General features: G+C 37.4%; 1 protein-coding gene across 1 annotated transcript in view; it reads left to right on the forward strand.

Annotated features, from left to right (window-relative positions):
- The window catches only part of ADCY2 (adenylate cyclase 2), a gene marked incomplete at both ends in the record, with an annotated part of 223,790 nt that overhangs the window by 144,237 nt on the left and 61,205 nt on the right, over positions 1–18,348 (forward strand). Inside the window, 6 exons of the mRNA XM_080339994.1 lie at positions 6,262–6,420; positions 6,799–6,931; positions 7,263–7,439; positions 8,759–8,802; positions 11,832–11,912; positions 16,994–17,063. Of these exons, the coding sequence (XP_080196120.1) occupies positions 6,262–6,420; positions 6,799–6,931; positions 7,263–7,439; positions 8,759–8,802; positions 11,832–11,912; positions 16,994–17,063 (664 nt within the window). The remainder of the gene's footprint in view (positions 1–6,261; positions 6,421–6,798; positions 6,932–7,262; positions 7,440–8,758; positions 8,803–11,831; positions 11,913–16,993; positions 17,064–18,348) is intronic.

Below are 18,348 nucleotides of genomic sequence, written 5' to 3' on the forward strand. Positions count from 1 at the left end.
CCACTGACAGGACAAGAGATGACAGGTACAAACTCAAATACAGGAGGTTCCATCTGAACATCAGGAAACACTTTTTTCACTCTGAGGGTGACTGAGCACTGGCACAGGTTGTGCAGAGAGATTGTGGAGTTACCAGCCTTGGTGATACTCAAAATCCAACTAGTATGGCCCTAGGCAACCTGCTGGCCCTGTTTTGAGCAGGAGCTGGACTAGACAATCTCCAGATATCCCTTCTGACCTCAGCTATTCTGTGAATCTGTGATTATGAGGTGACTATTCCAACAGATATCACTTAGGTCTTAAAAGCTTTGCTTTTTGCTACGTCATGATGCTGCCACCCACCTATTAGTCAAATGGCTCTGTGAGAGGCCGGAGCTTCTGGCTCCTGCTGCGTTTGGAGTTCAACGGTGGTCAGAAGCAGCTGCTCCTCCACAATTAAGATGCCTCAAGCCCTGTCTACCAAAGACATTTCTAACGACTTACAGATTACGAGGCTGAGAGGCCTACTTCCCGTGTTGTTAAATGAGTAAATAAATATGGCTGTCTTACTAGACCCCAGATTTAGGTTTAGTTTCAACTTTTCTGTAATTATTTTTTTAGGTCAGGACTTTCTGAAAAGTTTTGTGAGTTAACACATTAAGGCATTATTGAGAATTCTGTGCTTAGCAGCAGTATTTTGGATTTTTGAGTTACTGTATTTGTCCCTTATTTCTTTCCCATAATCATTGTGCTTGTGCTGTCTTTGAAGCAGAAAACTGAACAAGGTATTTGAGAATCCTGATGGGATTGCTTTTGAAACAGCAGTTGTAGCTTATTTCAAGTAACTCATGTAATAACAGGAGGCTTGATATGATTGTGAAGGGGGAAAAAGATGGTTGTATCTGATGGGTTAATACTTGTAGGCATCTGAGGATACAACTATGGGCATACTTGAGGAATCCTCTAGTTTATTACTTGAAAAGTAGATTGGGAAGAGATTATAGGCAACTTGAGCAGTTCTGAAGATGATGAGACTTCAAAGAAGTCTTGCAAAAGGGCAGATTTGCTCTGTCTCTTCTCTTCACCTGACTGCTGTGTGAACTCTCGGTGCAGAATAGAAGTAACTCTTCCGTAAGCTACCTGCCCCGAATGAGTTCTGCCACCAAAGCTGGACTTAATTCAGTATGAGGGTATTTATATTTAAACCTAGTTTGGATGTCTGCATGTAATGCTGAAGGGTCTTAAACCTGCCTATCAAGAAACTTCAGCTCAGTATTGCAGTTTATTTGTTAAGCAACAATCTGATTCTGTTAGCTTATTTAGAAAACATTTTGTAAGGAAAGGTCAATTAAAAAAACTTCCACCTCTTTTTTTTTTTTTTTTTTTTTAACCAAAGTCAGATCATTCATCTTCTGTAATTCATTCCTGAAGTTCTTTTTAGCTTTTAAGACTTAAAGTACTGTAAATGGTTACTTATAGCAGTTATCATTAATGGGACAAGTATCTTAGTATCTTTTCCATAGAAAAGCTAAGTTTCCTTTGAGTAAAATTACATACATCAAGGTGAGCTACATTTTTCAAAAATATATATCATGGGAAGGTCTGGATATTTGGTAGTCACCTGTGTGTTTTTTAATTTTTTTTTTTAATTGGACTTTGGTTTTAAACCTTGATATGCTCTTCTGCAAGCTTCATTTCCAAGTTTGATGGTTTTGCCCAAATCACATTTACCACTGTCCAGGTAGCAAAGTAAGAAATTACCTCAATCTTGTGAGGTGTATGTGTGGTGTGCACCTTATAATGAAATGGATAGTTATGTTGAATAGTCACATTGTCTCAATGATTAACTAAACAGGCATACAAAAGTGGTTCCTCAAATCCTTAAATAGTACCCTCATATGTGTGTAACTGTTGTCATAAGAGGGTTTTGGCTTTCATTTGCCTGGTCTTGTAATTCAATCCTGGATAATTAGTGTATGGGTACACTAATTAATGCAAATTTGTTTCTTTTCCTTTTGAAGTATTCATGGAAAAGGTGCAATATTTGTGGAAACTAGGATTTTGATCTCCTTGATTTAGGGTTCTTTAGTAGAACTAAACTCAGTGAAGGAATCAGGTTGCTGCATTTTCTAAACTGTTTTTGCTTCATCCAGGTATGGTTATACCTTACAATGTGTCCAAATAAATATATTTTTTAAATGATTCTTAGAGTACTTCTCCTTGCCAAGCATTAAAATATACAGATTTGGTTATTTCCTCAGTTGCTTTCACTGGATGCTTTCTCTTTTTCATTTAGATATACTAGAACATGACTATCATCAAACCAACTGCTTCTCTAGCAGATTAGGAACTAAAGCTAACATCCCTTTGGTAGAGCAGTAGGTGAAACAATGTCTGTCCCTAAGTCCTGACTCCTCACCTTGGTTGGCTTAAAAATATTGAGTTTTTTCCACAGCCTTTCAGTGAGAATGAGAGCTTTCTGGTTGACATTTCTAAACATCTGTGTGCTGTGTGATAAATGTGAGTTAAAAGCATTGGCATAGAGTTCCTGGTCGACCTGTTGCTTTTTTACTTAAGAGAAAAAAGTACAGAAGGTCACAGTCTGGTGGAAAAACAATGCTAAGCTCAAGCCATAAATTGCCCTTCATGAAGAACTGAAAGTCTAATTTTACACATCACATTGCAGTGCTTTACTTGAGCTTGGAGAGCAATCTGTAGTTCGTAATACTTCAGAATTTCTCGATGTTCTTTGAAATAACTTTCTTCTCAAGCTGCTGTGAAGTATGTTCATTGTTAATGCTGGATGATAAGATCATCCTTGGTAAGAGCAGCCTTATAGACTAGAAAATTATCTTCTAATTGTGCACCACATTCTGATCTGACTTACTGTAGTCAGAATCCACAGCACTTCTGTAGACAGATGCCTGATTGTCACAACCTGTTTACATCTCTGTAAGAAGTGAGAAATCTGTACCCTGTGTTTTCAAATGCTTTCAAAGTATTATGTCAAGTGTTGCAGCCTGGAAGTGAATAAAAAATGCTGATCATTAATCAACTCTATATTTTCTTGTGTGATTGCTGCATCTTTTTGTGGAAGCATCTCCTGAAATACTTCTGTGGCCTATATAACTATAAGTAGTAATACTTTCACTCTTGGATGTGTGTCACCCAATGTAAGTTTGACTCGCTCTGTCTAAAATATCTTTTTTTGTCAGATACGAGTTTTTGTTATATTCAGTCACTAAGGTGCAAACTGACCCCTCAGTGCGTAAGGTACGGGAATAAAGCAGTTTGCTGTTTAAATTAATGGTTCTGTATAGATTTTACCACCTGAATATGATTTCAGTTCCAGTTCTCTTTGAAGAAAAAAAGGAAAATTCTACCAAATTGCCAGGAGACCTGTAGTACAAAGCCTCATTCAGTATTGTTTCCTAATGATGTGTAGCTTCATTTTGAGCAATTGAGCCTCACTACACTATGGATTGTTTCCATTTAAACATGTTAGTAGTCCCATTACACAGAGTCACAGAATCAAAGAATGTTAGGGATTGGAAGGGACCTCGAAAGATCATCTAGTCCAATCGATTAATTGCTTTGCTTCTCTGCTCTATGTCAGAACAAATCCAATGTTTCTTATAGTCTACAGCCTGCGGGACCAGGAGGAGAATGCTCACCTTATCAAGCCATAGATTCCACTGCTGCCTGTGATATTGAGAGCTGGCCACCTTAACTGGCTGCTTTAAGGCTAGAGCTTATCTGTTAAGGAAAAAAACCCTTTTCTGTTTGGTGATTTCCTAATTTACATGTTTCTGAGCCACACATTCTCAAAGTCTGTCTTTGATTTGGTAGCATGAAATGAGTTCCATTTCAGCGGAAAGTGAAATAAACTGTTGGATGAGGTGGTTATGCCAATTTGAAAGCTAGATACTAAATAAAATATACATGTATTTTTAGGTATTATTTAATTTTTATAGGTCTGAACTAAAAGGGAACTATGCTTTTAAAGCTGGGAATTTTCAGCGTACTGAATGCTCAAGGCAAACTGAATGTGTTAAAGTGAGTAAGACAGGTCTAGGTGAGTCTTAGATACGTTAGTCCAGAATAACCAATGAATAAAGCTCAAGTAAACAGAGTAGATGCTTTCCTATGACCTGAATTCTTACTTGCATGGAGTAAAGTTGCTACAACTACCTGCAAGCTAACCATACCTGTGAAAAACATAGAATCTTTATAAACTCAAAATCCAGGCTGCAGTAGGAAAAATGCAGTCGTGATGAGTAGTTTGACTGCCCAGCCAGGATGGGCACACACACTGCGGTGTGCTGAGGGAAACTGGGGAGACTGTGGGAGCAAAAAATGAAATACATAATAGTGGAAAGTTTCAGATATGCTTGGGTAGGCAAGACAAGTATCCTATGGGGATGTGAGCAACTATGGTCTTAGACACATTCAGTGCCTGCATCATCAGTGTTCAGGGAATGCAGGAGAGAAGTACTAAACCCTAATTTGGTCCAGAGTAACACTTCTAATTTAAAATCTTCTGTAGTTTCTTTAATTTGTGAGGCAGAAGAGAAGATTCAGTTCTGGCACATATTCTACTTGCTCTTCTCTTAACTCCTGAGAGCTTATTATAAAGCAGTATTTATGGCTTGCTCTGCAGAATATGGCAGGGCAGCCTTTCAACAAGCACTTCTAGAGGATAAATGTTCCTCTTCCACTTTGCCCAGTTTTGTGAAACACTTTTATTTTCCAAATTATTAAGCTTATGTCATATTCCTTGTGCAGAACAAAGTGGTGTTTGTCATTTGCCAACTGCTTACAAAGACCATTTGCAAGCAGTTCATTTTCAAGTTGTGTCAGCTACATAAGAGCAGTGTAAAATGTCCAAGTGAAAGGACATACCAATGAACACTTGATGGAGACTGAAAGACTTAAAAAAGTTCTCTGTTCTTTTTGCTAACTTCAAAACACAGTTTAACAAATTACTTTCAGTCATTAAATGTAGGATTTATCATATCAAATTGAGCCTGTTAAGCTCTATGTCCCCTTTAAACAAAAAAAAAAAAAAAAAAAGGAGAAACAGGACAGTTTAATTCTGTAATTCAGAAGGTACAGAGCTGATCATTCTCATCATTGAGACTGAAGATTTTGCTAGAATTATGAACCTGACTCATAGACAGGAGCCATTTAGGTTTCTTATTTTCTGTAGTTGTTCCTTCCATCAACATCCTGAATTCCTCCAAGAAAAATGTATGTACATGTTCCTTATTACTGGTTAGGTTTTGTTGCACATGAGTTGGGGCTTAAATACATATGTCCAGTTATGATCTTCCCACCTTTTAGAACAGTGTAAGCCTGTAGACATCTGAATTCATTTTATAACTCTTTACATATGTCATTAGGTACCCATATGACATATGTCTGAAAATGTTCTGTTTGTTTGACTTTAGTCACCCACCTGTGATTCAGAAGAGCCTCTTCTGGAAAGATTAATGCCTATCGTATGTGTAGGGCTTTTCTGAGATTTGGGTTGGGGTGAACAGATACTTCAACTCTGGCTTAAGTCATTGGAAAGGTCAAAGGTTTAGATGTGGTCTGGGCAGTGAGGGTGGCCTCTCATTCTTTGTGTAATGATCTAGTAAGTACAGCGTTCACCAACCATGTGGAAGGCTGTTGAGCTTGTTTTCTCCACAGCTTGAATGGCACTGAGCCCATAACCCCAAAAAGTGTATGAGCCACCGGCCTGTAGAATATCCTGAGGTGCTGTGCTTTTTGTCCTGCTCAAAGCAGAACCATTTGCAAGCAGGCATGCAAGAGTGATGGGACCTGACAGAAGCCAGATATGTGAAGATCTCAAACACAGATAATAGACTCTTCAGATAGAAGGGCATGTAACTAGTTCCAGACCTCCAAAATATGTTTGTTGGACTGTTGCTGCATTTAAAGCCATATCGAAGGCTGCCCCCAGAAAAAAAAAGAGTCCCTAGGTTCTACCATGACACTGAACATTTCCACTTCTTAGTTGAGCCTTCCCAAATAATTTCAGATGAGTAAAAAATGGGAACTCATAAATGGACTAGGGGAGTAATATTTACTACAAAGTTGCAAATATAGATTATGGGAAAGGTAATACATGAAAATAGTCTTGGCATAAAAAGAATGGCGGCAATGTTAAAGAGAAATAAATGTTATCACTGTTGTTACTGATAATTTGACTGGTAAATTAAAAGAAAACGAAAGCCCTGTTAAGTATACCAACACAGGTTTTCTTCTCAACTACAGGAAAGTGAGAGATGCAACTGGAGTTGATATCAACATGCGCGTAGGAGTGCACTCTGGGAACGTGCTTTGTGGCGTTATTGGGCTACAGAAGTGGCAGTATGATGTGTGGTCGCATGATGTTACTCTGGCAAACCACATGGAAGCTGGAGGAGTCCCGGGGTAAGAGGCTTCTCTGTTAATCTTTGGACATGTGGATTTCTGTATCGTGGAGAAAAGCATAGCTACCATGTCTTCAGCCATCTGCCTTCATGGAGAAGCCTGAATTAATTCTTAGTGCTGTCTTTAGGAAAAAACAAACAAACAAACAAACGTGGGCACTCAGTATTTCCTGTGATTTAAGGAGCATTTTTTTTGTGAATGGAAAACTTTATATTTATGTCCATTAGAACTTCTAAGAGTGAAACTAAAGGGTATGTAATTGAAGTGATCAGTGTATGAAAAGTATATCCAAAAGCTAGTAAAAAAGGTTGATCAGGTTCAAATTATGCTTTTGATCGGTATTTATGATTCTGTCATTCTTTTAAAATATAATTTCAGCCGTGTTCACATCACCTCAGTCACCTTGGCACATTTGAATGGAGCTTACAAAGTGGAAGATGGGGATGGAGATGTGAGGGACCCATATCTGAAAGAGCATAATGTTAAGACTTACTTTGTAATCAATCCTAAGGTTAGTAGTACTTTTATTTTGTGGCCAGTCACAGTTATTTTTGAGCAGGAGCACTAATCTCTTTATTGAATAATTCACTACCATAAGGTATTGATCAGAGTTATTACTGATGCCTACAAATACATAATGTTAGCATTGCAAATATTTCCCGCTCTTCAGAAATAAGTCTCTGATATTTCCCAGCAATATCATTAAGAATTGCAGGTTCTTAGCATCTCTCCATTTTTAAGTTCCTAAGCACACGGATATGTGGTACCAGATGACACATTACTGCTTCAAAAGGTTTGTGAACACCAAGGCTGATATCACCTTTTTTTCCTCTATCAACCAGGGAGAGAAGCGAAGCCCTCAGCACCACATTAGACCTCGACATACTCTTGACGGAGCCAAAATGAGAGCTTCTGTCCGCATGACCCGGTACCTGGAATCTTGGGGAGCAGCCAAGCCATTTGCACATTTGCACCACAGGGACAGCATGACCACTGAAAACGGCAAGATTAGCACAACAGTAGGGGCCTACTTATGTCATTTCGTACAATTTATCAATATTTGAAAGGAAAAAGGTGCTCACTGCTAAATACCTGGTTATTTCTGACAGAATGATATACACCTATTTGTACATAAAGCTAGTGAAAGTGCTGGGAGCTTTTCCATTTGCATAAGACCTTTGGATTAGACTCTAAGGAGCCATGTCTTGCTATAAGTTTATATTATAAGGAGTCAAACGTACTCACTAAAACACACAATTTGACCCTCTGAGCCTGAGCCCCAGGCAGAGCACATGGAGTGGCTTCTGTTCACCTTGTGAAAAGACATTTTGAACATAAAGCCAGACTGCAACATCTTTGGGAAGGCACAGCTTTGGTACAGAGACATTACCTGAGACTTATTGGCTATTTAGCCACATTGTCCATTTGGAACATGGTGAGACCAGGAGCAAAGGCTGTGAAGTTAGAATATCCCTGTGGTATCTGGAATGGACTTCATTAGAAATGTTCTCTGGGAACCAAACCCATGCTCATGTAACATTTAGCTTTTGAAGTTGCACTAACCAGTCATCTGCTATGGCTGATGCCTTGAGTTTCCCAATACTATAGTGCAATGTTACATCTCTTACACTGAACAGAAAAGATTCCTTTTTAATTTTGCTAACACTATTTTACTGCTGTCAGTTAGATGCTGTCAGTCTGCACCTTTTACATTGCATTATCCTCTACTTCTGAAAAGTGAAAACATGAAGGGAAATTCTCATAGTTTTCAACACTGGCATTCATTTTGTTCCTGTTGTATATGAGAACATATGATTGAGGACCCTAGCCCATCTTGTTCAGTAAATGCAGTGTATCAGATGTGGATTGTGATGTGTTCATTACAGAAAGTACCCAGCCATCTTTATTCTTCACAAAATAAATGTGGTTGTGATGGCCGTTGTTGCTTATCAATAAAAAATAATGACCATTGCCTGTATTTGGCCGCTCAAATCTGTTTTTTCAAAAACACTTAACACTGTTTTTTATCAAGGTGGCAGGACTTTGGGCAACATTAAAACTGGTGACTTTGAAGCATTGCCTTTCCAGTAGAGCAAAACATTCTTGGATTCAAACTGTTGTATTAGTTATTTAGTGTTTATAATGATAGATCATTTTGTCTGCAGGTCACTCCATCTTCTCTCTTGGCTGTATTTCTCTTTTAGACAGTTTTAATCTAATGCTAAAAGCATTTGTATTGGAAACTTTTCTTCTTACTTTGTTTTCTGTACTATTTTTAAAGCAACTTAATTTTGTCAAAGTCTATTATAGTTCATAGGTATTTTCTTTTGTTTTTTAGGATGTTCCCATGGGGCAGTATCATTTTCAGCGTTGCAGAGAGAGGTAAAATTATTTTTAAAAAATCACTTATTCATATAAATCCACATGAACACATACACATTTATACGCATTCTTATATATATATATGTAAGGCATGCTTTCAAAATACTGGGGCCATTTCTCACCCAATCGTCTTACACAGAGAAGGCTGTTTAGCCTGGAGAAAAGGAGGCTGAGGGGAGACCTTATCCCTGTATATAACTACCTGAAAGAAGGTTGTAGCATGGAGAATGCCAGTCTCTTCTCCCAAGTAGCAAGTGATAGGACGAGAGGAAATGGCCTCAAGTTGTGCCAGGGCAGGTTTAGATTGGATATTAGGAAAAAATTCTTCACGGAAAGTGTTGTCAGGCATTGGAACAGGCTGCCCAGGGAAGTGGTGGAGTCACCGTTCCTGAAGGTGTTAGAGATGCGTAGATGAGGTTCTTAGGGAAGTGTTTTAGTGCCAGTGTTAGGTTAACAGTTGGGCTTGATCTGGAGGGTCTGTTTCAACCAAAATGATTCTGTGGTTCTTTGAAAGAGACTTCGCAGACATGTCACTTATGAATTGTGAATATACTTCCTGCTAACAAATAGCACTATTCTGAATTAGTATAAGTGTGTTGATGGGGTACTATTCATTTCTCCTAACAACCTAATTACTCTTATCAGTGGGGAGAAAATTATAGACATGAAAACTGAGAGGAGGCACAGAGGGGTAAGAAAAGGGAAGACAGTAAGGGCTGTTAATAATTTGTGTTACAGCCACTAATAATATGTACTAAAAGAGACTTTTTATATATTTTATTAATTGCTTTTAATTTGCATTGAGTTTTATTATTACAAAGTCTGTAGTATGTTTGCAGCAGTAAACATTTAAAATGTATTTTGTAGTCTTCTACAAAACTCCCACTACATAAAATGTTTGCAAAATCAGAATAGCTTTGAGTTTTTGTTCTCCTTCTTGGTACTTCAATGACTGGGGCAAGATGGTGAAAAATGGAAACAGGGTTCAACTGATCACTTCTTTAAAAACACCCAGAATTTGTAAATCAAAGAAATAAAGACGTCTGTTTAAAAAACATGCTTAGGACTGTCAGAAACCTGGATTGGGTAATTTTTATTTTAATGACACAATTACACTTGAGATAATTTATAAATATAATATAAATATAAATTATAAATAACATCACCAATACCATAAAATAGCTTGAAAGAACCGTTTAAAATTTGTATTTTTATTGTCTTTGGTTATGCAAACGTGTCATCTCTCTGTTCCTTCGCCATCTCTCTGCTTGGTAAATGTCTCCTCAACAAATCACAGGTTACTGTAGAGCTATGTAATTACCTAAAATGTAGCTAAATTCCAGAAGATGAACAAGCTTTGACTGAATATGCATGGTATTAATAAAAACAGTACCTGATTTTAACTGAGCATTTACATTTGGACAGCACATCAAAAGGACTTCTATCAGACATATGGGAAAAAGAAAGATCATTGGACTGTGGTATTTGCAAATAATGCAGTTCTTTAAGATTCTGAGATGTTCTTGCTTTTGTGTTGCCAAATTTCTCTCTAAAATAGCTCCAAAAGGTACAAATGTTACCATGTGTCTTGATACCATCTTATGGAAGGAGTTTCTGGAAACCCTTGGTGGAGTGTGATGCCCATAGTGAAGCATATAACTAGGATTCTAGATAAGCTGGTTAGTCATTCCCACAGGAGAGAGCTGAAATGATAGTAAGCACCTTGAAAATCAGTATTTTATTAGAATATGAAAATGTGGGATTTGAAGCCTGACTGTAGGCTTCTGTTTGTGGCAGTGTTAGCTCTTATCTAGTTACATGATAGTCTTACGTTGTTAGGGATCTGCCAAGAAGATTAAGTGTGATTAGATCGTGTCTCTCCTCATCTGTCTAGTTATTTCTTCTAGGCAGATTATTTTGTGTGTGAAAAATAAGGTGTAAATACTTTCTTACCTAAATTCTATTGCATTGAATAGGCATAAAATCAGTTCGGTTGTTTAAAGTTAGTGTAAATACACTAATATAATCTCTGAGTGACTTTGAATTCTGCAACAGGTTATCAGTTTTGAGGAAATAATCCACAACCATGATGTCGAAGAAAATCCATGTTACCTTTGGCAGGGTTCAATTTGTAGGTTAAGAAAATTTTGACAAGGAAATAGTAAATTTTCAGATCTGACTGTTGACTTCTTACAAAACACTGTCACTAAGTTGCCTTGAATTTCAGTTTTCAAGAGGCAGAGACATAATCTGGCAATATTTGAAATATTCCATTTTCAAGGAGAATGCAACTGCAGAAAGGACTGATGATGTTTGCAGTACATATGTTAGCAAAGACAAACCCATTCTGATGATCCTCTGCTGGGTTCATGCTGAGCCAAATGAAAAGATCCTTTCTTTTTTCCATTGCAGTTGTGTTAAAAGTTGTAAATAAAGAAACATGACATATGTTTGAAATTAATTTCAGACTTAATGCTCAGTTTTCTGATCAAAAATAATCAAATATTTCCAAGAAAAGAAGAGTTAGCAGGCTTTCGGTAGATAATACTTATTATGCCTCAGTGCACTAACACATTGTTGCTCATCATACAATTCTGACATGGATTTTTAAAAATAACTACAAGAAACAGGAATGCTTTATGAATTTGAGCATATTGCCTTTCTTTTTCATGAACGCATAAGACTACGGAAGACCTTCCTTCAACCAGAATCTCTTGAACTTTCTTGATGTTTTTATTCGTTTGTTTGTTTTTATCAAATGTCCTCTTGTATTTGTTTTCTACGTGCTCCCTAATAGCCAAGCTCGAGGTTTGTGTGTGTGTCAGACTCTGTAGCTTATGCTGTTTTTGTTAAGAGTTTGTTATGAGGCTCAGCATGTCTGAAGCCTGTAGCTGCTATTGAATCATAAATGGTGAAGAATTGTTATTATCCTCACAAGTTTATGCCAACTATCACCTCATTGTTTAAAGTTAATGTTTATTAACAATGTAATGATTTTCCAAAGTAACTTCCCTCATTTTTCATTCCAGAACAAAATCACAGAAAAGGCGGTTTGAGGAGGAACTGAATGAGAGGATGATCCAGGCCATTGATGGAATCAATGCTCAAAAGTATGCTTTTATCTTCTGTTGTCTCCTTCCTTCAATTTTGATGTAAAACTGCAACAGAGGGTAGTGTTTACTCTTTCACTTTCTCACAGGTACCCAGAAGTCTGAAAACAGTAAATGTGTCACTAATACTGGCATAGGAAGCTCTGCACATTGTGAAGTATAGTAACATTTACAGCTATACAGGATAAGACACTGCCTGTGAATCATGGTGTGACAGAGATTTTGGCTTGTCTTGATCTTCATGGCAGAGGGATTTTTGCTCTGTAACTGTTCATGTCTGTACATTCATAGCTGTAGCTCTATCAGAATTATCTTATCTGAGAGAAGTAAGACACAAGTAATAGCTGGCTTGGGAATCAGAATGATGTAAAAATTGATGCTTCACAATTGTCACAGAAACATCTCAAAATTAGAAACTTTCCTTAAAATCATAGTTTATTACCTCTTTGTTTCAACTGATTGTTTGATTCTTAGAGAAGGCTAAGCTTGATGGCATATTGAAATTATCGGGGGAGGCAATGTGCATGTATTTTTTCTGTGTCCTAGCAAGAGCTGGAGGCAGTATTGATGTTCTCCGTTTGCTGGTGAATAGATAAGACTGAGTGAAAAATCAATACAAGTCCAAAGTAAGCGTTCAAGTTTCTTACATTTATCTGATGAAGTAAGGGAATTACCCTTCAAAAATGTGGACAGTAATTGTGATAAATTACATGTTTCCCTCCCTACTTCTGTTACTCAGAATCTTAATCAGATGAGTACTGCACCTAGTTATTACATGTTCATATGTCACATTTGATTTTTTGCATCTAATAGTCCTATTAAAAGGTATTTGGCTTTAGGAAAATATTTTTCCAGTTATTATTTATAGAAAAGATTGTTGATCTTTTGTTGATAGGTCATACAAAGAATACAGTAAAATAGGGTAGGTCATGATAGGCAAAGCCTTTTGATGATACTAGACTTGCCTAAAACATCTATATAAATTTGAGGAGTTTTTATATGTCTTCAAGTTTACTGCTCTGATAAATGGATTGTAAAAATGACGGTTTGATGTCAAAAGTAAAGCATCTTTATAAATACATGGAAGTATTGGTATGATAATACTGCATGATGTTTAATTCAGAGAATCCCTGTCTTATCTTATAAGTGCATAAAATTCAGAGAAGCTTGGGGATAAAAACATTGTGTGATAAAAAAGGTTTCTGAAAAAGTTTCAGTGCATTTTTTGACTTACAGAGGGAATTGCAGAAAAGTAAGAAATGATCTTGTATGTCGGAGAGGCTGAATGCCACCTTCCAAAACTAGATTCTCAACCTATTCCTGTATTGGTTTGCTGAATGAGTTACTTAATATTATTCAGCTGGATACCTGAGAATAAGTTGTCAAAAGTGCTGATTCCCCAAATGGCAAGTTAATTCAACAAGGTTTTAACTATGTGGATGGTCACCCAGAAAAAAGAGATTAAAGATTTCCTACATTTAGGATACAAAGCTAATAACATTTTTGTTTTTCTTATAATTGTGTGTGGGTTTTGTGCCTCAGTTTTTTGGCCATAAAATGAAAATAACACTATCAAATAATCCCATGGAGTGGTTGTGAAGCTAAATCTTTTTCTTTTGTGAATCAAGAACAAAACTTTTAAGAAAATATATGAGAAAAGTGATATTTCTAAATGTTTTTAAATGCAGTTTGGATTTTATAGAGATTAGGACTATGACTGAATGAAGAAAATTTTTTTAAAATTTGCATATAAAATGTAGTATCAAAATTAGCATTATTTTAGCCTTTTTAATTAGGAAATTGCATGAAAATTATTCAAAAACGAACATTCATTGTACAGAGCTGTTGTTTCTTCTACCCTGCGCTGTCAGTACAGTCTGACTTTTTCGTCCACATCATGGTTCTTTGCCATGTGTTACTCTGTGAAAAAAGTAACTGGTTGGAAGCAAACAGTCGTAATATGTGCGTCTTTGACATTACATGCCCAGGTGTTTAACAGCCTGTAACTCAAAAATAAAGGAATGTAGAGTCTTAATCTTCTTAGGCCAAGACAAAGCTGTAGTCCAATTGAATCACTGTTTTTACACAGTGTGAAATAGTGTGGTACATAGTGAAATGGCACCTCAGGTTTTTAAAGTGGTGCAGCATTTCCTCTGGCCTCCGTCCCTCACTGCTCTCCTGCTGGTTCACAAACTCGCTGTCTTTCCACAAAACTGCAAAGTGCCACGTGAACACCCTCAGGGCCTCTGGGTTCAATTCTGTCTTCTGGAATGCAAACGAAATCGTGGCATCTAAAAAGCACCTCCCTGGCCTTATAGCCTGACTCAGAGTAGGTTTAGTTGGCAGTGCTCCTTGCAAAGCTGCATGAGGCAAGTTATGATCTGTTTATTCATTATTATTCGGTTAGAGCACTGCGTTAAAAGATATGTAAAATACAGATTTAAAAGAGCAAGTGAGGAACAGAGAGCTTCTGTCTCTCAGCTGAGTGCCTTAGCCATTAGGGTGTAACATCATACATTCTCTACATATTTCTTTTGCCCATACGTTTAACAGAGTGTTTTTAAAATCATAGAATCATTTTGGTTGGAAAAGACCTTTAAGATCATCGAGTCCAACCATTAACCTAGCACTGCCAAGTCCGCCACTAAACCATGCCCACAAGCATCTCATCTATGCATCTTTTAAACAGCTCCAGGGATGGGGACTCAAACACATCCTTGGACAGCCTGTTCAAATGCTTGACAACCCTTTCAGTGAGGAAGATTTTCCTAATATCCAATCTGAATCTTCCCTGGTGCAACTTGAGACCATTTCCTCTTGTCCTGTCACTTGCTACTTGGGAAAAGAGACCAACGCCCTCCATGCTAGAACCTCCTTTCACGTAATTGTAGAGAGCGATCAGGTCTCCCCTCAGCCTCCTTTTCTCCAGGCTAAACAGCCCCAATTCCCTCAGCTGCTCCTCACAAGACTTGTGCTCCAGGCCCCTCACCAGCTTCTTTTCCCTTCTCTACACTCTCCCCAGCACCTCAATGTTTTTCCTATAGTGAGGGGTCAAAATACTCATTCTGCATAGGAGGGGGATGAACAGCCCCAGCTATTCCACCTTTCACCTTGGTGGTTACAGGCCTTCTGTAGCACGTGTGATGGATAGATAGCAATCTACTAACTAAATGCATACCTACAGAGGGACTTAAACTGAAGTTATTTGCTCTTTGATAAGTAGGTTACTATGTTAATGAGACACACTCTCTTTCCTCTCTTTTTTCTTTAAGCCATGATGGCTGCTATGTTCTGTGTATAATTCCTTGCTGTACATTGTCAATCAGTACAAGCCCTATCAAACCACGCACCTCTGTGGATACAGGCACAATTCACTGTCTGTCTGTGGTGTTCCTTGAATTGCAAAAGAATTTAAACAGAAATTAGGTACCTAGCTTCCCAGGAGGCATATCCCCACGTACTTGCAGATACTTTGCTAATTTTTAGGCTCATCAGGGAGTCAGTCTGTAGGCAGAATTTTTCAGTCCTTATCTTTGTGCCAAATATATGTGATTTTGTGCTCCTTCTTTTGTACTTACTCCCCACTTACATTTGTCTGTGTTATCCTGTTTCCCTCATCTCAGGCCCCTTGGCACCTGCTATCTAAAACCAGTATAGTTTTTTCTCAGCTTTAAAGTAGAACTAAAAGCTCCTGAAAACATGTAATGTGGAGTGTGAGGTGGCGTTTGCTCTAAATGGCACTACTGACTTCACATGTGATCAAGTGTATACAGACCAAATTAGGCCTTTGGGAGTAGATCTACAAACAGAAAATTTTAGCTGTGTAGTAATGGCAATTAAATCAATCCACCCCTCAGATATCATAAAGAAAAAAGGGAAATCAGTTAACAACTCAGAGAAGAGGGTTACTTTTTGTTTGATTTTTATAACTAAATGGAAGAAAACTTGCACTTAATTTTCACAGTTCACCAAAAAAGTTCCACAAACTGAATGTATGTATTTTTGCATTAAGCATACCGAGAACTGAGTATGTTTCCAGCCTCTTTTTATAATGAAATATTGCACAGGAACAAAGACAGTCTCCCAGGCAAGGAAACAAATATTTTAAATTTCGCAAATCAGAGTTAATAGCTTACATACCACTCTGTTCACTCCTGTTCTCGCAGGACCTTAATTCAGGACATATTCCACTGTGATTCATTGCTACTACTTATTTGCATTTGCAGCCTATCAGTTCAGACATTCCCTTTTATTTGGAAGGCAGTAGCTACACTACTAACTTAAAGCCTAATTTAAAGTTATTGCTGGGAAGGTTGCAAAAAAATCTCAAGCCCTGCTATTATTGTTCAAGCTCAAGTACTTCATGTTCACAGAAGCAATCTACTTAAATATTTTTTCAAATTTGTCAAATCCTCTTGCAAGCAACCTAACACTCTTGAAATGTAAATATTCTATTTCAAGTGTCCATTAAAATAAATATGCACTTTCATATTAGAGCATTTCATTTTGTAAAAGTTATGTCAAGCTTTTGTCAAGATTCATTTCTTTTAAAATAGATTTGTCATTTCAGTGCAAGTACTTAATCTATTTTGTATTGCTCATCTTTAAGCAGGGAATAATTTCTTATAATCAGTAAAAAGATCAAATTCTACCTCTAGAGTACAGGGTCATGGTCAAGAGAGGATTACAGCTCAATGACAACCTCCTCTTTTAATAATGCTTTTTACATTTTTGTTTGGAATAGGAGTTTGTAAAGTGTAATTTACCTGCCACTGTTGCATATTGTAACAGTGTGCTTCTTATAGGTACCTTGTGAAGGACTTTTTTTATCTCGGGTTCTCTTCTGTGCAATGGATATACTCCGTTATTTTGAACATGAGTGGAGTATCAGTGTCAGATTTACGTCACATAAAATCTCTCCTTTTATTATCTTTAGGAATGATGCACAGAAAAAAAATGGTTCATCTAAGCTTTTGTTTCATGTGTATGTTAGCAATAGAAGTCAAAAGGGAGAGGGGATTTGTAGTTTCTGCTACAGGACTACTTTATTCTTATGTTATAATGTTCCTTTTCTCTTCTAGGCAGTGGCTTAAATCTGAAGACATTCAAAGAATATCACTTCTTTTCTATAATAAGACTCTGGAAAAAGAAGTAAGTTATTTTCACTGCTGAGTCGTGGGTGATTTGTCTTTGCCTCATCCTAAGTGAAACTTGTATCTCTTGATTTTGTAACACGGAGCCATGGCCACAGCACCTCTCCTGCAGGGAGAAGTGCTCAAACCTTACAACAATATTTTAGCTCATTTTTCAAAGACATGTTATGAATACGATGTCCAAGAGTGCCTTCTGCTTCGTAGGACTCTGCAGTTCACTTGAATTTCTTAAAATTTTCATGGTCTTGCAGAAGTGGGAGGAGGTTTGATAGCCCAAATTTGATGTAACTGGAGCAAAGAATTCCTAAATTCCATCACCTGCATCCTCAAAAGGCATTTATCAAACTCCAGTGTTTTTAATTTTTTTTTCTTTGTTGTATCTCAAAGATTCCACCTGCAGTAATGATAGCTTTGTAATTATATCAGTTGCTCATTAGTTTTCTCCATATGCACTTGATGCTGGCAGTCATTCCGGAAAAACAATACTATAAATGTATTTTAAGAAAGATACCTTACTGTCTTGGATGCAACACACTCAAATTTCTTCTGACTAATATCATAGTATCACAGAGTAGTTTGGGTTGGAAAGGACCTTAAAAATTAATCTAGTCCAACTCCTCTGCAATGAGCAGGGACATCTCAACTAGATATGTGTGATAAAACGTTTGAGACATGTATGTGCAAATGGAATAAATGATATTGTTTCTAGTCCTTGGAATAATGATCGGAACAAAAGATTCTTCCCTTTATGTGACTGTCATGACCGCTAGCGTAGAAAGTCAGGCCTCTTCTTTGTTTTGTGGCCTTGTAGAACTTGATTATTTTTCTACATAACTGACACAGCCTTAGCAGAAAGATTGGAGAGTTGCTTCTTTCTGCTTTCTCCTAAGCCTAGAGCAACTGAGAGCTGAACAGTTATGCTATCCTTCAGGGATGTAAGAGGTAGGATTGACCACAAGCAAACCTGATGAGAAGGGGGTACAGAAAGTATTACCATACTGTGCTCACACTGTACAGCATAGATGCAAGTGTCCTCTGGGTCCCATGTGGTTGTCAAATATATATTTAATTATTTTTGTAGATATGTTTCAGTTCAAAGCACCTGCAATAGTTCTCAGATTCTTTCACAGCTCAGCAGAATAGTGTTCTGATGGCCATCTGCCAAAGGCATGTGTTGTAGGACCTTGGCAATACATTAGGGTGGAAAAACTTTCAAGGCTCGTTGATACTGTGTAGAAGATGGCATAAGAGAGATGAAGCTACACTTGGTGTGGTCTCATTCA

The sequence above is a fragment of the Nesoenas mayeri genome (assembly GCF_963082525.1).
Source record: "Nesoenas mayeri genome assembly, chromosome: 2".
In the NCBI taxonomy this organism is placed as follows: domain Eukaryota; kingdom Metazoa; phylum Chordata; class Aves; order Columbiformes; family Columbidae; genus Nesoenas; species Nesoenas mayeri.